Source organism: Physeter macrocephalus, unplaced genomic scaffold (assembly GCF_002837175.3).
Source record: "Physeter macrocephalus isolate SW-GA unplaced genomic scaffold, ASM283717v5 random_231, whole genome shotgun sequence".
In the NCBI taxonomy this organism is placed as follows: domain Eukaryota; kingdom Metazoa; phylum Chordata; class Mammalia; order Artiodactyla; family Physeteridae; genus Physeter; species Physeter macrocephalus.
The window spans coordinates 31,070-54,346 of record NW_021145517.1 but is presented as its reverse complement, the minus strand read 5'-3'; the positions used below and the strand labels follow the sequence as shown (position 1 = coordinate 54,346).

General features: G+C 53.7%; 2 protein-coding genes across 10 annotated transcripts; one reads left to right on the top strand and one right to left on the bottom strand.

Annotated features, from left to right (window-relative positions):
• The first annotated feature begins 145 nt into the window (after positions 1-145).
• BUD31 (BUD31 homolog) lies at positions 146-9,460 on the top strand. Of its 5 annotated transcripts, XM_007108738.4 has the most exons (6): positions 146-347; positions 1,391-1,522; positions 1,943-2,066; positions 6,826-6,948; positions 7,508-7,674; positions 9,218-9,460. In XM_007108738.4, exons 3-6 carry the CDS (start codon positions 1,973-1,975, stop codon positions 9,266-9,268), a joined length of 435 nt encoding a protein of 144 aa, XP_007108800.1. In that variant the 5' UTR covers positions 146-347; positions 1,391-1,522; positions 1,943-1,972; the 3' UTR covers positions 9,269-9,460. The 5 variants fall into 5 exon arrangements, with proteins under 5 accessions (XP_007108800.1, XP_054938687.1, XP_023974575.1 ...); XM_055082712.1 differs by lacking the exon at positions 9,218-9,460 and having other exon boundaries at positions 7,508-7,754; XM_024118803.3 differs by lacking the exon at positions 9,218-9,460 and having other exon boundaries at positions 342-481; positions 7,508-7,754.
• Positions 9,327-23,192, bottom strand: PTCD1 (pentatricopeptide repeat domain 1). 5 transcript variants are annotated; one of them, XM_055082708.1, is made up of 10 exons: positions 22,885-23,047; positions 20,394-20,892; positions 18,808-18,948; positions 17,072-17,290; positions 16,184-16,285; positions 13,684-14,391; positions 12,673-12,789; positions 11,787-11,969; positions 9,894-10,072; positions 9,327-9,426 (listed from the first exon to the last, which is right to left on the bottom strand). In XM_055082708.1, exons 2-10 carry the CDS (start codon positions 20,868-20,870, stop codon positions 9,423-9,425), a joined length of 2,130 nt encoding a protein of 709 aa, XP_054938683.1. In that variant the 5' UTR covers positions 20,871-20,892; positions 22,885-23,047; the 3' UTR covers positions 9,327-9,422. The 5 variants fall into 5 exon arrangements, with proteins under 5 accessions (XP_054938683.1, XP_028340577.1, XP_007108799.3 ...); XM_028484776.2 differs by lacking the exon at positions 9,327-9,426 and adding an exon at positions 23,098-23,164 and having other exon boundaries at positions 9,583-10,072; positions 22,885-22,982; XM_007108737.4 differs by lacking the exons at positions 9,327-9,426; positions 22,885-23,047 and adding an exon at positions 23,141-23,192 and having other exon boundaries at positions 9,583-10,072.
• Between the last annotated feature and the right edge of the window lie 85 nt (positions 23,193-23,277).

Here is a 23,277-nt window from a genome sequence, read left to right as displayed (position 1 = left end):
CCGCCGCCGCAGCCGCCGCCGCAGCCGCGAGGACAGGGGACCTCAGGGAGGCCGGACTGTCCCACGCACCGCCTGAGCCCAGGCTCGCACGCGCGCTGCTGGGCAACAGAGCCCCCAGCCCCCGCTCCGGAGAAAGCGCGTAAGCCTTCCAGTCACCCCCCGGGAAGTGAGGGCAAAAGGCGACAGCGGCTCTGGAATTCTGTACAGTCAGAGCTGCGGACACCTAAGATAACGCAATATCCGCGCTAGGTGGGGCGGGGCTCCGCGAGGACCTCATCCTGAAGGGATAACTTGGGAAGCGGAAGCAGGCAATAGAGAAGGGGCGTCAGACGGTGACGGAGGCCGTGGTGAGTGTTTCTACTCTGTTTTCGAGTACCTTGGTGACTGCTGGGGCCAGGGATCGGAGGTCTGCACTGGCCCAGAAGGGCGATCTGAACAGCTGAACTGGGACGTGTTCGGGCCTCTGGACCGGGAGGTCGAAGTGAGTTCCAGAGAGGAGGCGGCGCTTTGCTCGTTCGGCCGAAGGGATGAGAGATTTGGGGGGTTCCCTTGCTTCTAGGCTTTTTTCCCCCTTTATTTTCCATGCTTTTTTTTCTCCGCCTGGAACTTTTTTTTGTCTAAATATTGCTTGTTCTCGTAAGCCCGGTTCAGATGCAGTCGTCTCTCTGAGCCTTTCCTACAACCCGGGCTGTAACGTCTTCCCTCCCTCCCTCCCTCCGAACGCCTTTCCGCTCGCCGCCTCTTCCGAGTGCTACCACCTCTCTTATACGGCCCCGCACCTCTTTCTCCTTGATCTGGTTACTTCTTAGCTGTTACCTCCCCTGGGAGGCCTCCTGTAACTCCCTGGCTGGGCCAGGCCCTCGAATCTCCCTGGGTCTTAGTAGAGTGGTCATTCCCGTGTCTTTGTCCTCCCAGCCCTTGCGCGTTGGGACAGGGACCAGATTCCATCCGTCTCTAGCTTCATAGCAGGGTAGACAAGTGCAAAGACCACTGATTTGGGAGTCAGGAGCCCCCGATTAGAGTCGGACTCTTCCGGTTCCCACCTGTGTGCGACCCTGAGTTTACCTCTTGTAGTTTGATCTTCATCTGTAAGGTTGTTACGGAGAATTCATGAAAGGGAGGGGCGGGGATTCATAAACTTGTCAGGCACCCTGCAGAGGGGAGTAACTCAATGAACTTGGAAGAGAGGAGTCTGCTATGCTTAAAGATGAGATCATTAACCTGAGTTCTCTTTGCCACCTAGGAAATGCTATGCGGTTTGAAAAATGACTTGCTATGTAGATTTGCACTGGTCTGTTGTTGGGCTTTACATGACTTTCCTTTAGGTAGTATGTTTGTTGGGTTTAAGAGACGTTGGCCCTCCGGCTAATACACTGTCCTCGTCTTATAGACAAGATTGAGGACCAGAGAGGGAAGGTGACCTCTCCAAAGTCACAGCTGGCCAAGAACCTAAGCCTGTAACTGAAGAGACCAGAGATCTTTCTTTCTGCTACATACACTCTTGGGAAACAGACCCTATAAGGTATTTTGGTTTCACACTGTCTTTATCCTTTTTAAACACTCATCTTCTTCGCTCTCCCAAGCATAGTCTTCCTCACACTGTGTTGTAATTCCCTTTTCACTTTGTATTTCCTTGCTAGAATATCACCTTCTCAGGGACAGTGTGTGTCTTATTCTTTGTTCTATGTTCTCAGTACAGGGACAGGCTCATAGTTGATGTCAGTTAATGGTAACAGCAAAAATCTAGTAAGCACACATTAAATGCCAGGCATGTTACATATAATTAATCTTCACAATGGCCCCATAAGTAGATTCTATTATCCCCCCTTTACAGATGAGGAAACAGATTTAGGGACATGAGGGTGCCCCAGAGTTGTGGCTTGTGAAGTCTTTTGAGGATCTGAGGCTCAGAAACCAATTCGTTTAATTTTTTCCCCCACAGAACTTTGCAGATTATCTTCTGGGGAAAAAAATGCCTAAAGTCAAAAGAAGCCGGAAAGCTCCCCCAGATGGCTGGGAGTTGATCGAGCCAACATTGGACGAATTAGATCAAAAGATGAGAGAAGGTGAGTCGGGGAGTTCCTGTGTGAGTGGGCTGTGTCCAAGGGTCACAGGCTTACATGCTTCAAGGGGCCAGGCATAAATGCAAGGATAAATGGGAAGAGACAGGCTGTACCACTGTGGCCTCCTGACACTGACATGTTTTGTTTGCTTATTAACTGATAGGAATACTGTAAATGCCAGAAAGTAAGATAATACAAATGAAAAGGTCCTCAAAAATGTTTTTGAATATAAGAGCTTTAGGGAGTATAGATCAAGTAGTCTACCTATAATTATTTGCTGTGTTGGTTAGAGGTATATTTAAAATCATACAAAATATATTTACTTGGAAAATCCTGTTCACTTCCAAGTGTTCTGAAACATTTTTATTCGGATTTTTCTTGGGAGTCTCTGTTTTCATCATCACTTTGTTTTCGCATCATCTACCAGTTTTCCAGAATGCATCATCTTCACTTCCCTCTAAATGTTGTGTGATCCTGCACTCTGTGAGTCAGTGTAGTGTGCAGTTTTGGGAAATTTTATCTGAAGCCACAAGCATCTGTCGGCCCTATCACAGTATAACCACTTGCTGAATTGCTTTTTAAAGCGATCTTTTTTTTTTTTTAAGTTTTTGGTAATTAATCTAACCTTTGTTATTATGAAGTCATACCTCTAACAATAAGTAGCAAGTGGGTGTTAAGTTACTTTGCTTCCTTTGAAGCTGACTGTATCAGGTAACTTCTATTAAATACCCAGAACTTGCAGTAATCAGGTCATTTTGGGCTGAGAGATTTCTTCCCCAAACAGATCTTTATTCAACATAAAGGAACTTAAGAGATTGCTGTAATAGAAGAGATTTTTGTGAGTCCTTGCAAATAAACCTACTTCCTCTTTTTAAGGGGTGACTTTTTGGAGGGAGAGCATTTAGATGTATGTGATATTCTTTGGCGTCAAAAGAAGTATTCTTTCTCTTGTTTTTATTTAAACATATAGTTCTTCTCTGCTTTCCCATTTTTGATACACAGGTTTTAAGACCTAGTTTCATGTTGCTCTCGCTTCCACTATAAAGAAAACAGAGCGGATGGCAGGTGGTACCAGAGCTGGCTTTAGTGTTGGGAACGATAGGGAGCTCTGGGGGTGGGGAGAAGCTGCTCCTCACCCAGGGCCATTTACCATGTGGGATGCAGCCTCAGCTTGGCCAGATTTGCTGAGTGTTTTTCTTTTTCCAAGATAAGCAGAAATTCAGCTTTTCTGTGTGAACTCTTCTAATTTAAAATTCAAACTTAAAGAAAAAGTGTCTGTGGGAGCCTGCCTTCAGGCTGGTGGAGGCTGCCTTCAGGCTGGTGGAGGCCGCCAGCCTTCGCGCTGGTGGAGGCTGCCAGCCTCCAGTTTGTAGCCTTCCGCACAAGTTTTGCCTGTGGGATCTGCGGCCGCACTCCTAGGCCCTGGAGGAGGCTTGGGCCCACAAAGGCCCAAAGCCAGTGGCATTGCCAGGCCTGTCCTTCTGATCTGAGGACCATTTACAGGACAACCCACACTTATTGAAGCAGTTGGTCCTCTTATCTTAGGAAGGAAAATTCCTGTTTTCTCCTAGTTTGTCCTGTTATTTCCTAGCTCAGCACAACTGCCCAGCTCTTTCTGTTTCTTAGCTTGCTACTCAAGTTTTTGTGTAGCCACTCTTGCCCTGTAAGTCCCCAAACAAAAAGAGCCTGATTATAGGGACTAAGGGGCAGAGATGGGGGAAGTTATGTGTGGCAGGGGTTTTTATGGGTGACTGAGAAATAAAGGCACTATCTTCGTGGACTGTAACCAGGACTTGTAAATAACTTTGCTTTCACGGGTACTTTAAACTAATTGAAATTTGAAGTTAATAGGCAGTTTGGGGCATTAGCAAAGAGGCAGAAACCTAAGTCTCGTCTGTGCCAGTGTCCCCTACCTCTGGCCTCTTTTCATACCCTCCTAGTGGCAGGACTCCACATCACCCACTGAAAGCTGCCTTCTACTGTGTGCGAACCTGTACAAAATGATATCCAAGGATGTTCACATGACCTTGTGAAAATGGGTCCAAAAAGAAATTTTTAAAATGTGGGTGATGCTACGATTAAAATGTTGAGAGATGACTCAAAAGCACAGGAAGAAAAAAAAAAAAAAAAAGCACAGGAAGGTTCCACATCCAGGATGGCAGCCTGAGGAGCTCCATGGCCCCCACCCCCCCTTCCCTCAGTCATCCCATCTAGTCACGTGGCTTTCCGAAACACTCTCGACTCTGGTGAACAAATGTCTTCTCCAGCCTTGACTCAACACTAGAAGTTTCATTTTAAAATACTCCAGTTCCCCCAACTCCTAAAAGTAGGGAGAACCAGATAAAATACAAATAGCTGAATGTTAATTGTTGAAGCTGGGTGGAAGGTACTTGGGAGGTTCAATATACTGTTTTCTTTTGTGTATGTTTGAAGTTATCCTTATTGAAACCTTAGAGAATGCACGAACCTAAAATCCGACTCCTTTTAGCCCCGCCACCCCCCACCTGGTCCAGGCTACCCTCACCTGTCACCTGGGTGCCTGCGGCAGCCTCCGGCTTCTGCTCACCCTGCATCTTCTCTACGGGGCCGTCAGGGTGAGGGCTTTAGGTTGTACGTCAGATCACATCACCATCTGCCCAGGACCCTGCGGTGGTTCAGCCCCCCATCAGAGCAAAACCAAGTCCTTCTGTGGCCTTCCAGGTCAAGCACACTCTCCCCACACCCCTTGAACTCCATCCCCTACCCCCCACCGCCCCCAGCCCACCAAGCCCCCAGCCACACTGCTGTCCCTTGACCCCGTTACAGTCCCAGCTCAGGGCCTTTACATTGCTGTTGGCTCTGCCTTGTAAACATGTTTGCCCCTCTCCTCTTTTCTCTTTTTTTTTTTTAAATTGAGATATAATTGACATACAATGTATTGTTTTAGGTGTACAACATGATTTTATATATGACTATATTGTGAAATTATTACAAGTTTCGTGAACACCCATCACCTCACATAGTTGTTTTCTTATAAGAACTTTTAAGATCTTTCATAGCAACTTTCAAATATGCAATACAGTATCATTAACTTTATAGTCACCATGCTATAGATTCCCCAGGACTTATTTATAACTGGAAGTTTGTACCCTTTGACCACCTTCACCCATTCTGCCCACCCCCCCAGCCCACCTTGCACGTCTTGTTTCTTAAGGTCTCTGAGCGGATGTCTCCTTTGATGACTAGTATAAAGTGGCAGTCCCCGTCTTTCCCTGCTCGCCATCCCCTTCCTTGTTCCCTTCTTTTCTGTGGCCGTTACCACTTAACCACCAGGGGCTGATCTGCTTCCCTCTCAGATCATGGCTCGGTGGCTTCTGTGTCTTGCCCACTGCCATATCTTGGGCACCTGGAGCACGGCCTCGCCCATAGCAGACACGCAATGTCGCTGAGTCCTCAACACCTGCCTTTGACTTGGATCACAGAATCCTGTTTATTGAGCTGAATTACACATTCTAGGTAATAGAACAGCCTCGGTGTCGGAGAAATGGAGGTATAGGTTTCTTAACCCTTCTCACCCTTTCTCCTCTGCCCTAAAAACAGAGAAGAGGTGACAAAGATCAGCTTGTAATGCTAAGAGAAAGACTTGCCTTTTGGCAGGTGCAAGCTGCTACCTGATCCTACACGTCTTGATGGAGCCATTATTTCCTGCAGGCTCGCCATGCTAAGAACTTTCAGACTTGTTTTTTTTTTTTCTTTTTTTCCTAAACGATTTTGGTTGGGAAATGAAATTAGAGGTGCCTTAAAAGTGCCCATCTGTAGGTCCAGAATTATCTTGAGAAATTATTATGCTGGAGAAATAGGTCTGGAAGGATAGAGACCCGGGTATTAACAGAGGTTGTCTTTGATTTTTTTAAAACCTTTGCTTTCTAATTTATCTAATTTAAAAGGCATTTTTAATTTAAAGCAATTAATGTTCAAGTCATGTGGCTTACCTTTTATCTTTTAAAAAAAAAAGCCCTAATGAACCATAAATCATATGCTGTAAAATTCAGCCTTTTAAAGTATTCAGTTAAGCAGCATTTAGTGTGTTCACAGAGTTAGTCAACCATCACCACAGTCAGTTTTACTGTATTTATCACCCCGCAGAGAAACCCCATCCCCTTTAGCAGGTGCCTCCCTCTCCATTTCCCCGTGTCTCCCTGATCTAGGCAACCACTAATCTACTTTCCGTCTGTATAGACAGTCATACAATAGGTGGTCTGTGAGGACTCGTTTCTTTCACTGAGCATAACGTGTTCAAGAGTCATCCATGTTGTGGCATGTGTGAGTACTTCATTACTTTTTATAACTGAAAAATATTCCATCATGTGGTTAGATTACATTTTAACCATTCATCAGTTCATGGACACTGCAGTGATTTCTACTTTTTGGCTACCATGAACATTCATGTACTGGTTTTTGTGTGCAAGCGCATTTTCAGTTCTCTTGGGTATATACCTAGGAGTGGAATTGCTGGGCCATATGGTTACTGTGTTTAACTTCCTGAGGAATTGCCAGACTGTTTTCCATAGCAGCTGCATCATGTTACATTCCCACCAGCAGTGTATGAGGATTCTGATTTCTCCACATCCTCGCCAACATTTATTACTGTCTTGTCATTTTGATTATAGCCATCCTAGTGGGTACAAAGGATTTATTCTTTATCCCTACTTATTAAAAAAATAACCCTATATCCTATGCAGACTACCCTATCCCCCAAAAAACAAACACGTTTTCTCTCCAGCTGAAACAGAACCTCACGAGGGAAAGAGGAAAGTGGAATCTCTGTGGCCCATCTTTAGGATCCATCACCAGAAAACCCGCTATATTTTTGACCTCTTCTACAAGCGGAAAGCCATAAGCAGAGGTAATTGGCCAAATTCTCTCTTGACCTTCCCAACTTGAGTAGCTTTCAGATTTATTTAATTCTTGAAACCTCAGCAAGTGTCATGATGTTTCTTACCACCAAAAAAAGGAGAGGGGCCAGGACAATATTGGCTAAATACTTTTTTTTTTAATTTTAATTTTTGGCTGCTTTGGGTGTTCATTGCTGTGCGCGGGCTTTCTCTAGTTGTGGCGAGCAGGGGCTACTCTTTGTTGCTGTGCGCGGGTTTCTCATCGCAGTGGCTTCTCGTTACGGAGAGTGGGCTCTAGGTGCGCGAGCTTCAGTATTTGTGGCTCGTGGGCTCTAGAGCGCAGGCTCAGTAGTTGCGGCACACGGGCTTAGTTGCTCCGCGGCATGTGGGATCTTCCCGGACCAGGGCTCGAACCCGTGTCCCCTGCATTGGCAGGTGGATTCTTAGCCGCTGTGCCACCAGGGAAGCCCCTGGCTAAATACTCTTTTTAAGGGTGGGTAGTGATGGGCCAGGGGTGGGGGGAGCTTTGTTATACTATGGTCTGATGCCCTTTCCCCATCTTTTTGACAGAACTGTATGAATACTGTATTAAAGAAGGCTACGCAGATAAAAACCTGATAGCAAAATGGAAAAAGCAGGGATATGAGAACCTATGCTGCCTGCGGTGCATTCAGACACGGGACACCAATTTTGGGACGAACTGCATTTGCCGGGTCCCCAAAAGCAAGCTGGAAGTGGTAATGTCTCCACCCCTGTCATGTCTGACGACTGGGTGTGATGCTACTGTCAGGATTCTGCCCTAGTGACCACAAGGGGTTTTATGTTGTTCTGTTTTGTGGTTGGCCATCCCCGCAGCAGTGAGACCCTCTGGTCAGGAATCCATGCCAGGGAGTTCGGCAGTGATTATCTTACATCTGGGGGCCAGTCTCACCTCCTCCTTTGGGCAAGTTATTGGGTTCCTTTCCTCACTTAACCAAATGGGGGTGATGATACCCACCCCCAGGGTGGCCGGGAGGGTGGGCCGGTCGGCAGGAGCTTGTTTGTCCCTTTCCCTCCAGTGCTTGCCCTTCAGCCGCCCTTTTTTCCAGGCCTCCTTTTCCTCCCAGTGACACTTCAATGTTAGCATCACCGTGTCTCCTGCCAGAACTTCCTGGGCGGCTGGGGAACACGGCTGGGTGTGCAGTAGCTCAGCTCCGCGCACAGACGCCTCTGAAGTGGAGCCGCAGGAGGCGGAGAAGTGTTGCTGGGCTGTTGGCCGTTAGCGGCCTTTGAGCGTGGCCCCTCGGCTGACCGCCGTGGGCCCCACTGGGAGGTCAGGCCAGATGTCTTCTTTCACACGGTCCCTCGTCACAAGGTCCCTTCACGCCGCAGCACTAGTTACAGCTTGTAGGGCTTCGGCTCTGGGCCAAGGGCTTTAGCTCAGCAGGCAGCTCTGTCCCCCGAACCATCTGGAAGCTCGAGGATGGGCCTGTGGAGCAGTGGAGGGCGAGCATGGGCTGCCTCTTGAGGGGCGGCTCTGGTGCTGGGCTCTGGCGGGGGCGGGGGGGTGGCGAAGCAGCAGAAGCCCTGCTCCTCCGAGAGCCCCGGGGTTCCATGGTGATGTCTAGCTGGGGCTCCTGCCCCAGACCTGTGGCCAGAGCAGAGCCTGGTTCAGATTTAGTTGGATTTCACCATCAGATCTTGTTTCCTTTAGACCAGAGTCTTGCTCCTCCAAAAAAGGAGAAAAAGGAAAAGCAAAACCATTGCCCTGGGGCCTTTTGTCTGCTGGGCGGGCTCCCCCCAGCCAGACACTGGGCCACACCTGGCCTGGGGGACAAGACTGTTCCGCTGCCACAAAGATTCAAGTACACACTGCTCTTCTCCCGAGCCCACAGTGGAAAGTTTCCCAGCCCAGAGGAGGCCCTGAGGCCCCTGGCGCTGAGCCCCCTGAGCAGTAGCAGACCCACCCCCCGCTCGCTGTAGGGTGTGTCCCGCGTGCTTCGCAGAAAAACAAGAATCATTTACACAGATTTTTTTTTTTCCTCTTTGGGGAGCAAGTGCGCACACTGAATTTGCATAAATTAAATCCACATAGAGATGTAACCGTAGTGTCAACAGCAGCCGTTTCCGTCTTCACAAGGGAACGGAATTCTCCCCATCCAGCAGTGTCGCGGAGGGTTTCTGAGGAGTGTCCTGTGGGGAGTGGATGTCCCATGGCCACCCTTCCCGCAGGAGGATTCCTGCGTGTGGGCGTGTGGCCTGTGGCAGGGGCGCAGGGTCTCAGCTGTCCTCTGTTTGCAGGGCCGGATCATCGAGTGCACGCACTGCGGCTGCCGGGGCTGCTCTGGCTGAGGCCGTCGGGCCCCGACCCCTCTCCGCCCTGGACTCTGGACTGCGCACGTTTCTGCCCGTCACGCCACCCTTTCCTGGGAGCAGCTCTTCCTCAGAGCAGTTCCCCAGGCCCGAGTAGAGGCATGGTCTCTACGTGTCAAGGCTTTCGTGTTCATCAGCTGTGATTTGTAGAAATAAAACTCTTAAACCTTTTGGGTCCTGCCTGCCTTCTTTCAGAACCAGCAGTCTGTGGAACCCAGTGGGACAGCGCCAAGCCCTGGAGACCAGTCGCCCTTAAGGCGTGATCCTAACTGCACCTCACAGGTGCTGTGTGACCTTGAGCACTTACTTTCCTCATCAGTGATGGGGGTGGCAACCTCTCAGGCGAGGAGGGCCTAAGATGACATACCAAGGTGGCCCAAGCTGCTCTTGGACTTGCCATGAACTTCTTGGGCACCTCAGACCAATGCCTGCAAAAAGCTGCAGCTCTTACTGTAGCCCAGACCTTTCCCTCAAGCTTGCAGCTACACTGGCACGTTCACGTGTCTTGAATACGAAAGGGACTCTTGGGGCTCCCGCAGAGCCATGTGAAGGCCATGCACTTTGTTCCAGCTCTGCTGGAGGTCCCCCAGGGTCTCCCCATCACCTGTCCCCAGGGCCTCTGGCCACATCGGCCACAGCGACGGTGTCCTGGTCTCCCTTTGGTTTGGTCCGGAACTTCTGCCACGGGTGGGGGGTTTCCTCTGCTGGCATCACTTTCAGCCACTGCTTATAATAAGCTCGGAAGCCATCAATCTTCTGCAAGTAGGTGTTTCTCCCTTTGTACTGTAATTGGAAAAGCGTGGGGTTCCAAGGCTCAGAGGGGCCACGATTAGACTCACTGCATGCTACCTACCGCTGACCCCAAACCATGGCAGCTGGCTCAGGGCTCAGGGAAGCTGTTCTTGCTTCCAGTTGGTCAAAGGGAGAAGGCAGAAAAGCTGTTCAACACCGAGTAGTGTACGGTAGAGAAACAAAGTTGTACCATGGGGCAGACCCAGATTCTCTCATCTGCTAACAATCCTTCCTGAGTCTGTGCTGCTGTGCTCCTATACCCAGGCACGGCACCCCAGCCCCGCACAGCTAGAATCGCTGGGTGCCACCAGCTGTGCCTCCACAGCCTGCTGAGCGCCTCCCGCTCGGCACAGGCGTTGCCTCCCTCTGACTCATCTCAGCACTGCTGCAGAGCCTCAGGAGAGGAGGGAAGAAGGGAAGGAAACAAGACATGCCAGGCAGACACCAAGAGAAAGCTGGCAGGGGAACACAGAGAAGACCAGGGGAAAAACAGACAAAACGTATGAGATAAAGACCGTTACTACATGATGATAAAAGCGGTGATTCAAAAGGTTTAACAACTCTAAACTTGTACCTAATAGAGCCTGAAAGTACATGAAGCAAAAACCTGATGATCACAAATAGAAGTAAGTCCACCATAAGGGAGTATGAATGTATGACTGAGTACAATAAGCTTTAGGCTTCTGGTAGTTTGGTGACTGTTGATTGAACCAGAGAAGACCCCTAGTGGGCCCTACACAGTGAAGAGACAACCCTCCAACTGGAAGACTCTTGCAACATGAAACCAACAAAAGACTAGTGTCCAGAATATTTAAAGAACTCTGAGGCATCAGTAAGATAAGACTAACTATCAGCTGTCCAAAGATGACCAGCTATGCCCTCCGGCATACTCTCCACCGCTATCTCACTAGCTCTTACTAAGCCTTCAAGCATCCCCCCTGCTCAGCCGTCCCTGACCCCACGTCCCCTGGCTTGGTGTGTCCTGGCCAACTTGTCTCCCTCCCAGTCAGGCCACAGCTGCTCTGGAGGTGCTCAGCACAGGGGCTGACTCAGCGGACCTAAAAACCAAAGCCCCGGAGCCTGATATCCTCAGAACAGCAAGGAGAGAAGTGGCCGTTACAAATCAGATTCTATCGCTGCCCTCCTGCTGTCCCCATTCACTCGACAAACAACAATCTGTGCTGGGCGCCGGACGACAGGCAGGCACCGGGGACCCAGGTGAGCAAGGCAGACAGCCTCCACCTCTAGGGGCTTTTACAATCTCCTCAAGGAAGGAGTCACACACGTGTGCGTGTAATTACCGACTGTGAAACGGTGAAAAGGAATAGTGCTTGTATGGGGGCCGTCAGCAGGGCACCTCTGAGAGAGAGCCATCTGAGCCAACACCTACCAGATGAGAAGGAACCACAGCCATGACAAAAGCAGGCAGCCACTCAAGGTGGAGGGAATACAAAAACCCCGGAGGCAGGGAAGAGGCCGTGGGACTGACGATGAACCGAGGGAGGAGTGGCCTAAGATGAAATGAGCCACGTGAACAGGGGCTCGCAGGCCATGGTCTGAGGAGTTTGGAATTTTCCCCAAGGGAAGCCACCGACAGTTTAAAGCAAAAGGATGGGATGCCAATCCCAGCAGGTCAGAACCGGGCGGGGTGGGGGGTGGCGCTGGTTAGGGAGACGACGGGCACCTTAGAGCTTGGCGCACTTACCCGGTCGAAGGTGGGTGGGTACTGGGCTGCGAACTCCAGCTGGCGGATGACCACTTCATTCACCGGGACCCTGTTCCGCCTCATGTCCTTCAGGATGTCGATGAGATAGGCGTAGTCCAGCCTCTTGACGGCCGCGCTGATGAGGGTGCTGTAGATGTGGGCGTTGGGAGTCATCTGGGATTTCTGGAACATCACAGACACGCCGTCAGCGAGAAGAAGGTGGCGGCTCGGACAGGGCGGCCCCCGGCGGCACGTCGGGCTTGGGGAGCTACCCTGCCAGTCAGGCCCGCTCTGCAGACCAGCCGCCAGGGACAAGAAGGGCAGGACCTCGTAGCAACAACGGGCTGTACGCCCCCCTCCACGTCCCACGCTCTGGGGTCCATCCCAGGTGGCTGAGGACCCTGCCCTCTCAGCCCTGAAGAACCTGGACAGCAAGTAGAGGGTTGTTCTCAGAGATCAACAGACTCAGGCAGTAAACCACATCAGGGCAGGAGACCGCCTCCTGTGGTTCACTGCACCCCCGTCCCCCGAGAATTCTGGTACCTTCCCTGCTCCCATCACGGCCTCCATCCCCCTAGAGGGTTGGGGCCAAGACCTGCCCCCACCCCTCAATCTCACCCCGCCGCCACCACCTTGGTGAGCATAACACCCCTGGCCCTCAACGCCCATTCCTGCAGCGCCTTACCACGGTTTCCTTTCTCCCAAATTGGGCCACTGACCATTCCACACTCGCAGCGAGAGCGACCCCACTCTCCCTGCCACGCCCCCAACGGCTTACCCTGAGGGCAGAGGCCTGGGCTGTTCGGGAGGGCCCCCTCGCACCCTGCCCCCTGCCCCAGCTTTCTTCTTCAGCACCCCGGGGAATGCCTGGGCCCGGGCCGCTCACCCTCATGTCTGCAAGCAGCTGCAGGCCATCCCCTGGCCTGCGGCACCCGATGGCCAGGCTGCAGAATGTCTGCAGGTTGGGGACGATTCCCCTCTTTGCCAGGACTGGCAGCAGCTCCTGTGGGGACAGACGTGGCATCAGCGTAGGCTGTGGCCCACCAGCCCTGGCAGGAGCCTGCTCTGCTGACCGCACTGGGCAGCGGCCTCGGCCCGGCTCCCCAGGAGGCAGCTGCTCTGCGAGGCCCCCTGCCTTCCAGCCCGCCTGTCCGTAGCCCGTCATCCCTTCTTCCAACGCCCTTCATGTTCCTGCCCCCTCCGCTCCTCTGCCGGCCACCATCCATCCCTGCACTCGGGCCTTCGATGTCCATCAAGCACCAGGGCCTCAGGGGATGGCGGTCCTGTGGTCCAGGGCAGGAGACAAAGCCGACAACAGCATGGGAAGTGCAGCGAGGGAGCCCCCGGGCAGGAGATGGGGAAGAGGATGCCTGCTCAACCTGGCTGGGTCAGGGCGGGGCCCAGGGAGGGGCTCTAGAGAAAGCTGTGCTCTGCTCTGAGGGCCTGAAGGCAGAGGCTGCCTCTGTCAGCTCTCAGGAGGGCCCAGGTCAGAGCTTCTGGCAAAAGGGGCATTACATAGAAATACGTTGTACGAATGGACAAAAATCCTGTGAGGGCCCCAATGTCGCCATCTGTGAGACGAGGAAAGCCACAGGCCAGCGGAGCCTCCTGCTGTGGTCAGTAAAGAAACGAGTGGATGTGAAGCTCTCAGAACAGGATCAAGTACAGAGTGAGTGTGAGGAAGTCCATGAGGCGGGGGCGGGGCTGAAGGGTGGCCCCTCTGGGAGGGTGGGGAATATGGCTGGTTCACCACCCGATTCCCAGGTTTTCACCAGGGGCTCCGACAGTCTGTGCCCCTCTCGCAGGAACGGCTGACACACCTGGCAGGGGAGGGTCCGAGGGGGAAGGAGAGGAGGGGCCCAGCCGGGAGCCCTGTGTCTCCCCCCGCACCCCTCACCTTCGCCCCCTCCAGGTCGCCCAGCTTGCTCTTCCTCCTCATCAGCGTGTTGAAGAAGGTCAGGTCGGCCTCCACTTGGCGCGCGTCCAAGACGGTCAGCAGCGAGGACTCTGCGGGGCTCCCGGGCTCCACCACCTCCGCCAGCAGCGTGAGGGTTTTGATGTCGGGCCGAAGCCCATGCTCCGCCATCTTTCCCAGGAAGCCCTCCAGGCCCCCCATCAAGGCCAGCCTGTCGGCTGGAGTGGTCACGGTCCCAAAGGAGACCACAGCCGAGGGGACGGCCCCCGGGGTCAGGAGGTTGGCCTCCAGCCCCCAGGGAGACGGCGCCAGGGCCGCAGAGGGGAGGGCCACAGCGTGGTCAGGCTCCGCCTTGGTTTCCAGCCCAGGCTGGGCCTTGCCGCGGGCTCCAGCCTCCTGGGGCTCCAGAGGCCCCTCAAGTGCCTGAGAAGGTTCTAGAAACAGCTGCCTCTCCAGGGCCTCCACGTGCAGCCTGGCTGACAGGCTATTGTCCGCCCCAACCCCGTCTCTCCTCCTTGCCTGCCGCCCACCTGCCGGGGGCTGGAGCAGGACCATCTCCTCCCTGGGCCTCAGGAGCACTGCCGAGGCCACCTCCGGGTCCCCCAGGCCGCAGTCCCGAGCTGCCCCCAACAGCAGGTTGTAGCCGTGCCGGCTCGGCCGGAGCCCCAGGCTCAGCATCTGCCTCCACACCTGCCGAGGAGAGACAGGCCTCACCCCCAGCTCCCGCTCCAAAGAGCCCTCAGCAGAGCAGGCAGCGCGAGGCAGCAACGGTTGGCAAACATGGGGGCGGGAGGGACACGGGAAAGACGCCAGGCTCTGGGCCACTAAGAACCCCAGAACCTGGGAGCCTCCACGGGGCGCTGTTCCTCCCCTCCTCTGGCTCACCCCAAAACCGTGTCGCACTTCCACCTTTCTGGCTCTCCCAGGCCCTTCTCCCTACTCCCCTGGGGAGGGACAGCCAGGGAGGCTAGGTGCTGGAGGAGCCCAGGCTGACTTAAGGACTGGACTCAGCTGCCCTTCCTGAGTGCCTGCTGTGTGCCCTGCCCCACTCGGCGTTCTCAGCTTCCTCGAGAGCACGGAGTGGGCGCTGGCGGAGGGGGGCCTCAGCCAGGAAGAGCGCCTCACAAGCTGTGGGCCCGGGCAGTCCTGTCTCCCCTCGAGCTGAGGTCGTTTTCACCCCTCAGCGAGGAGTCTAGCACACTTGTGTGTTCTCAAGGGGGCAGTCTGACCACGTGTCAGTCACTCTGACACCAACCAAGATGCCACGAGATGCCCCACGAGGCTCACTGGTCTCGCTGGCTCCTGTGCGCGGGCTCGCTGGGAGGCCACGTGCAGCTGCCAGGAGCTCACGTCAAGTGTGCCTACGAGTCAGGGCCGGCCAGGCCCAGGTGGGTGCCACACGCAAGAGGGCCGCTGCCCACCAGACAGGGTCCTGAGGAGGGCAAGGGTCTGGGAAGCCACCTCCATGGGGAACGCTGACAGAACTGAGGTTTATCAGGGACACAGACGCTATCCCGTGGCAGGAGGGATTCTTGGTTCAAATCCCAGCTCTGCTGGTGGCTGTGAGACCTTGGGCAAGTTACTCAACCTCCGGGAGCCTCAGCCTCCTCGTCTCTAAAACAGGGCTATGGTGCCCAGCTTGAGCAGTTTAACAAGTGCATGACACAAACCGGCTGCTAGCGTGAGAGACTATTTCTCACTAGAACAGATCGAGGCCAAAGAGAGGGAGGAACCAGATCCAGTCTATAAAGCAGCCAGGGGATGGCCGGCAGCCACTGTTTCCAGGGGGTCTGCAGAGGGGAGGCACGTGGTCCAGGGCTGTCCCAGATCACTGGGGCTCAAACTCTGTGCAGGCCAACCCCCTGGGGATCTTGCTGAAATGCCAATCTGGCTGCACGAGGCCTGTGTGGGGCTGAGACCCCGCATTTCTGATACAGGAGGTGTCTGAGCCCCAGGAGATCCTTCCCACTCCTGAGGAGCTGGGGAGGCAGCTGTGGTACCAGTGCTAATCTCGCCTCCGCACTTGATAAGGGGGGCGCTGAGATGGGATTAGAGCAGCGTGTCTCAACTTTAATGTCCGTGAGGCTCTCTCAGGACTGAATGCTGACTCCTGGGTCCCACACGCAGAGACGCTGAGTGGGGGATGGGTCGGACTCCTTCAGGGACCGTAAGCTCAGCGGGTCTGGGCCAGCTGCACAGAGAGCCACCGAGCGGAGTGGGAGAGTGTGGGCTGGCTGTGCCCCGACTGGAGCAGCACCCATGCCTCCTCCACGTGCCCTCCCTCCCTGCCATCTGTAAAACGAAGGGAGCAGCGTGCTCTGGGAAGGCCAAAAGATCACAAATATAAAAACACCCAGCACAGGGCAGGAGCAAGGGCTCCAGTAACGCACACAGGATCATCACGTGCAGCCAACACAGGCACACGGAGGGGGAGCGAGCAGGGCAACAGGAGAGACAGGAGGCAGAGCCAGGCGGGACAGACCTGCAGGGCATATCGGAAACCCGTTTTCTTGTCCTGGATGCAGCCCATGAGCAGGTAACTGAAGGTCTCCTCTGTGACCGCATGTCCTTTCTGGATGATTTCCTGGGGGAGGGAACAAAGAGGGCCGGATGAGAATCTGCAGAAGAGCCAAGGCCCAGGCCCAGGCCCAGGCCCGATGGGGCTGGCTAAGGGCAGACACCCCAGGTCAGGCTCAGGGCTACGCCTCTGGAAGAGGTGGGGCCTGACTCCGGCTCCGGGCCAGCTCAGTACCAGCTGCTGAGCAGAGCTAACTGCTGCCTGCACCCCCTCCTCCTCTCCTTCCCAGGACTCTCTTCTTGGCTCTGCTCCGGTCACTTCTCTGCAGCCTCTCCGCAAAGGCCACCCCAGCAGCCACTTTTAACCCCTGTACATGAGGCTTTGGAATTGCACAGAGCTGGCTTCAAGTCCCAGCTTCACCACTGGCTCGCTGTGGGAGTGTGGGCAAGGCATTATGCTCCCTGGTCTCAGTTTCCTCATCTATGAAGTGGGGGCACAGGACTTGCCTTATAGGACCTTTGGAACGACCCCTCAGTGAGCACTGGCTCATCTTAAGTGCCATGAAGCCCACCCTCTGGTACGGCACCAGGGAGTCCCATCCAGCGGGACTGCACACAGCAGAGCACACGACCCACTGCCTTCACAGGGCTGGGGGCCTCTCTGTCTGCCAGACCCAGGCCTCTGACAACAGGGTCTCATGGGATTCACTTGTGAACCCCAGATCCCAGTACGGGGCTTAACTCATCGGCCCCTGAACCTTCCTGCATGAGGAACACAGACAACACAGCCTCACACCCTGCACCCGTGTGGGACTGGTCCCGAATGGGGAGCAGGAAGGAAGGGATGTCCCACCTTAAACACATCCAGGCACATCCTGAGGTCTGCGCACATGGCGGCCATCTTCAACAGGGAGTGGTACGTTTTCAAGTTGAGCTGGAAGTTTCTGGCCTGCAGCTGCTGCCTTAACTTCAGGGCACTCTGCAGAGCAGAGTCCTTCCAGGGGGACTCAGCGCAGACGTTGAACAGGGCTGTGTAGGTGGCATCTGAGGGCTCCAGGTCTCGCTTCTTCATCTGTGGAGACGGGGAGAACCTTGGAGGCGGCTCTGGGATCAGCCAGACGCACAGACGATGGCCACCCTGAGAGGAAACTAGAGAAGACCGTGTACCACACTGAACAGGCCTGGGAGCCGGGCCTGTGACAACGCAGAGCCGAGTGACACGCAGAGCTGGGCTCTCTGAACCCCTGACTCAGCCCGAGGGGCTCTGGGAACTGACCCCGCACCGCAGATGCTCCAAACAAGAAACCGTCCTCCCCATGGTGCTCAGCAGTCCACCCTGGGCCTGGGGTGCTTTCGCAGCAGGGTCTCCCCAGCGCTCCCGCTCTGTGGCCGACCAGGCCACCCTGACTGTTAAGATGCATGGGGTGGATCTGGTCTGGGAAAGGGTGGAGGGGGGTGGTGCTCAAACCCCAGCTCCAATGTTTACTACCTGAGGGGTCGTAAGTTAGCTCGTCATTGGAAAAATGGGGGTGATACGGTCACCTCGAAAGGCTGTTACAAGGGAGAGCATCGTGGGAGAGAGGCCCCAGCAGCAGCAGCAGCCAGGAGCTGGTCCCTGCAGCACACCTCAGCAGCCCCCACCCCACCCCCGCTGAGTCACAAACCCTGGGCTGACACTGGGCTTATTAAGCCCTCCAGGTGACGGAGTCTGAGAAACTCCTGGTAAAGCCAAGCAGTCGCTATTTCCCAGAGAAGGGCAACGTGACCGAGGGTAGGCGACCAGCTTTTGCAGAGTGTACAGAACCCTGTTCTCAGGCCATTTCGGGCTCAACTCCCAAGTGCAGCACTCTCAAGAGAGAGAGGTAACCTTAGACATGGCACTTCATCCCTCCAGGCCTCAGTTTCCTCATCTGAACAAGGAAGACAGTGATCCCAACTTCAAGGATGGGCAGATGCTCTCTATGTGTTCACATACTCCACAGCGTGTACTAAGGACTTACTACGGGCCAGGCCCAAATGACGAGACTAGGGCTCCCAAGAATTCTTGCTGGAATAAAGGATGTTCCCAGCTCCTGGCTACAGGAGAAGATGGGAATACTTCTGCTAGAGTCTATGGTCCTCTCAGGCACAGCTCTTTCCTGACCCATGAAAGAAGCAGCTTCCTGGCTCTGAGGATGACAAATACAACACACCCCAGAGGTGGGCGAATGTAAAGTAAAACCATCTTCCAAGAGAAATAAAAGCCCTTTTTCAAAGGATCAGCTTTGGAAGAAAGGTGCATGTGCACACCCGTGTGTAGCGTGAGGATGGGAGTGAGACAAAAGGAACACAAACGAAACTAACTGGGAGTAGCAGTGGAAAAGGAAGGGGACCGGTGGGCCCTGCCACGGCCCGGACAGGCACTGGAGGACGTTCCATGTCATCACGTAGTTATCTGAGATCACCTCCATTTTATGAACGATGAAACTGAGGCTGGAGGGGGTAATGCGCTAGCAGGTGACACATCCAGGATCTGCACCCAGCTCTTTTGGGGCCCAAAGCCCACGTTCTATGGAGCCTGGCCCCTGCTGCCCCCAGGCCCATGCTCACGTCACTGTAGAGCTGGAAGGCCTTCCTCAGGTAGCCGGCCCGCCCGCAGCCCCCGATCAGCACGGTGTAGTTGCACTCAAGGGGCTGGAGTCGCTCCTCCTTCAGCATCTGTCTCTCAAACAGGTCCAGGGCCTCGGCCAGCTGGGGAAGAGGGGTGGGGGGAGGACACAACAGGGGGGACTCAGGGTGGCCTCAGATACCCTCAGCAGAGGGAGGGAGACTGAGGCTGGGGGACCCTAGCTGAGCCCAAGCTCAGGCCTGCCCAGGAGACAAACACCCACCCTAGGCCTCTGCCACCAGCCTCTCGGTGCCCGTGGTCTGCAGCCATGGGCCTTCGCGGTGGCCAGGAAGGAAGCCCACCAGTCTCCCACCACCTGTGAGAGCTCCTGGTCCCACTGCCATGGGGGAACTCCCTGAGAGGCAGGGGCGATGCCCAGGTGAACAAAGATCTGAGGGAGGTGAGGAAAGGAGCCACGTGGCTCTCTGAGGGAACAGCCGGTGCAAAGGTCCTGAGGCCGGAGTGTGCTTGGGAGCTGTGGCAGCAGAGAGGAGGCTGCAGCAGAGTAAGTGAAGGAGGGGAGATGCGGGCGGAGAGGTAAGGGGAGTGGAGGGCGGGTGGCAGTTCTTGCAGGCTTCATAAGCTATTGTGAGGACTCCAGCTTCTCTTTATTTCTCAACTTTTCATTATGGGAAATCTCAACTATACACAAAAGTAAAGAGAATAGTGTAACTACAATGCCTATTAACGTTTGGCCAATCTTGTTTCATCTATACCCTGCACTCCTCCTGCAAACTGTATTTTTGAAAGCAAATTTCAGACATCCCGTCACTTCATTCACCAAAGCTTCGACATATACCCCCAAGAGATTTTTAAATATAAATGGAATGTCGTTATCAATACCTAAGGAAATGAACATCCCCAGTGTCACTGAATTCACTGGGAGAGCTGGAGAGAGAAGTCAGGCCATCTGCTCTCTGCTTTAACGGGATGGCTCCATGCTGCGAGCCCACATCCTGGAAAGAGGTGGAGAGAGCCTCGGGGAGCCCAGAGACAAGTGTCGTAATAGCTGGGGGGGTGGGCGAGGAGAAGGCTTGGCCTGGGCATTCAGGGGTAGGCTTGCGAGAAGTTAGGACGGGAGAAATTGTGAAGCTAGGGCTGGTGAGAGAAAGAGAAGACTCAGAGATGAACTGAAGGCATGTGGCCTGGGCAGATGGATAATGGGGTTACCATTGAGTGAGATGAAGAAAGCATAGGAAAATCAAAGTTGGGAACAGAAATTGCAGGCCACCGAGGGTAAGTATAAGGGAGACGGTGAGGAGGCAGCTGAATACACAGATGGGGAGTCCATGGGATGGCCGAGCTGGTAACAGGAAGATACGACCAGCATGAAGGAGGGGGCACTGAAAGCCAGGAGGCTGGCGGGTCACCTGGTGCAGCACCGAGGGGGGAGTGAAGACAGAGAGGAGAGAGGAGCCCTCAGCACCCCACCCTTTAGAGATGACTGGACGGCTGGGCGGCCCATCACAAAATACCACGGCACGGTGGAAGCAGGAGCCAGGAGCAGCAGCATCCAAAGGGTCCCTACCTTTCCTTCCTTGATCAGGCGCTTGCACCGAAAGAAGTACCAGTAAGGGGTGTTTCTCGGGCCCTGCCATGATTTTGGCTGCAGCTCCCCTTCATCTTCTTCAACACTCTGTTCCTCGAGCCGCAGGTTATACAACTGGGCCGTCGATTTGTGGAACATTCTCCGGGAGGAGTATTTGTCGGAAAGAGTCCCAAAGCTCTCCTCCTCCCCTTCCTCCTGGGGGGCCGTGGGGCTGGGCTGGCCTGGGTCAGAGCTCAGGCTGCCTGTGTTCTTCTGGCTCCGCGGGCCGAGGGGCAGCCGAGGGAGGGAGCTGTTGAAGGCTGCTGGCGCTAGCCGAATCAGCCCTGCGGCCCTCGGCCACGTGGGCCCCTCCCTGCCTCCGGCCCACCTGGCTCTGAGGGGGTCAAGGTGGTGCAGGATGGCCAATCCCATGGGGCGGGGGCCGGAGAAGAGCCGCGGGAGTCTCACGAGGTCCATCTCTGGCGTTCCCCTCCAGGGCCTGGCATAGGTCAGCAAAATAGTGAAAGTCAACGCGAGTTCATAGTCACAAAAGGCAGAAAGAAGACCGAGAAGGTGGGTACGAGCACGAGCCCTGAGGTTAGAAATTAGGCCTAGGGTTAGGGTTAGGCTCAGATTTCGGCTCCACCAAACAACTATCCTTGAGTCCCTGGGCACTCACTGCTCTGGCCTCAGTCTCCTCGGCTATAAACTGGGGTTAACTATAACATCACCCACACAGCACCGTAGCAATGATTCCATCTCAGATATCAGCGTTCAGGTGCAGCATGGTGAGCATTCGATAGACCTAAACTATTGATCTGTATCACTGAGCCACGAGCCAAGTGACTGTGCACTCAAGTCAGAGCTGACTTTGAGCCCCGGCCAGAGCTGAGCGACTGGGACCATTACTTGACCTTTTTGGACCTCAATTCCTTCAGCTGCAAGACCCATTCACCTTACCACAAGGCCATAAGAATTAAATGAGATGTTTTTAGCATAATGCCTGGGGTTTAATAGGTGTTCAAAAAATTATAGCATTATCATTTATTAGGAAAAAAACACTGGCATCCTGGGCCTCTGCACAGGGAAGTTAACTTAAACATTTCTCTTCGGCAAAATTCACGGACAAATGGGCTTCAGCTGTGCTGTCCAATGTGACTATTGACACTTGAAATGTGGCTAGACTGAATGCAGATGTGCTTTAAATGTAAATCATACGCCAGACTTCAAAGACTTTGTACAAAAAAAGAAGGTAAACTACACATTTTTTTACATGTTGAAATGATAATATTTTCGATATACTGGGCTAAAGAAAATTTGAGACTGATTTCACAATCTTTAAACTTTAATGCGGCTACTTAAAAAATTTAAATTTCGTACGTGCTCACATTATACTTCTATTGCACAGTTAGGCTAGAGATCCTGGTCTACATATTTGAAACTCTTTAATAAAAAAAATATCAGAATACCCCCTATGAACAGAGCCATGCACTTATATTGATGGGTGGATATGAATAATTTTAGTTACTTAAGAAGCAATTTGGGGAAATTTTTATCTACTCTGAGAGCTTTTGGCCCAATTTAAGGACTCTGTCGTTGACAAAAAGTTTTTCCCCCAAAGAGATGAATACTTAAACGCATTCAAAGAAGAGAGAAGAAAGCTCCCTGAATTTAAAAAAAAAAAAAAATCAGAATAACGAGCAAGAACACATTTTAAGGTCTGGTTATATTAGACGGTGGAAAGACCTCAGAGGGGACAGCAGGTTAGAAAATTAATATCTGTGGCCCAGGGAGGGGACTGACTTGCTGGGGGCCCTGTAGCAGTGTGGTGGGCGAGATCCACTAGCTCTGGAACTGGCTAGCTTTGAACCCAAGTCCATGAATAGTATCAAAGAGCTTCTCTTGACCAGCACCCTAGTGACACCAGTGCAGAGGACCTTTACCATTCTGCACCTGGTGAAGCTCCAAGAGAAATGTAATGCGAGCCCATATGTAATTTTAAATGTTCAAATGACCACATTATATAAAGGGTTTACACACGTTAATCAAAATACAGAGAATTTTAATTACTGATATCGATTTAGGTACCAAAATGTCTTTAAAACAAACTTATACTGTATTAGTATAGATGCTTCTTTTTACAGCATTAGATAACAAGTCCTATCGTCATGTCCAAGCAGCGACAACTGGAGAAGAGTTTGTCGGAGTTGCAAATACTCTGTCTCCAACCATCATTTACACTCATCCCCGTTTGCAATCGCGACTTCGTTTTGGGCAGAGCGAACGCCACTCGGTCAGTCACCGAAGTACTTGCTAAATTTCACACTGAGACAATAAAGGTGTAATTCCTTCCTCCCCAAATTCGTCAACCCGCCCGGGTTACTAACCCCTGAATTAGAGACACGGGGCCGCCGTCCTCCCTTGGGGGACCAGCCCCTCCCCGGACGCTCCCCGGGACCCTCAGGCCGACCCGCCCCCTCTCCACACCGGCCTTTAGAGCCTCGGTCTCCTCAGCGGACGCCCCAGGCTCCGACTCTGGCTGCGACCCTCGCTGCCCCTCTGGCCAGTCTTCGTCCGGAGCCTGGGCTCCTGTGAGCGTCAAACAGGAACTCACTCCAAGGGTCCGACCCAGTGAACGCGGCCCCACCTCGGCCGCCGAGCCCACGGCACCCCCGCCCCGCCTCGCGTCACCCCCAGTCCTGACCCCGCGTCAACCCCAGTCTCCTCGTCGCCGCCGCGCCGCGTACCACTCTCCTCGCGCCGGACGACCTCTCCCAGATGTGCCCCGGCCGACCTTGCGCAGGCGCAATCCGAGTCGCATGGTTTCAGGTGGGCGTTCGGCGAGCTTCTAGCCGGGCCTAGCGGAGCGGCCCGTACTCTGCGC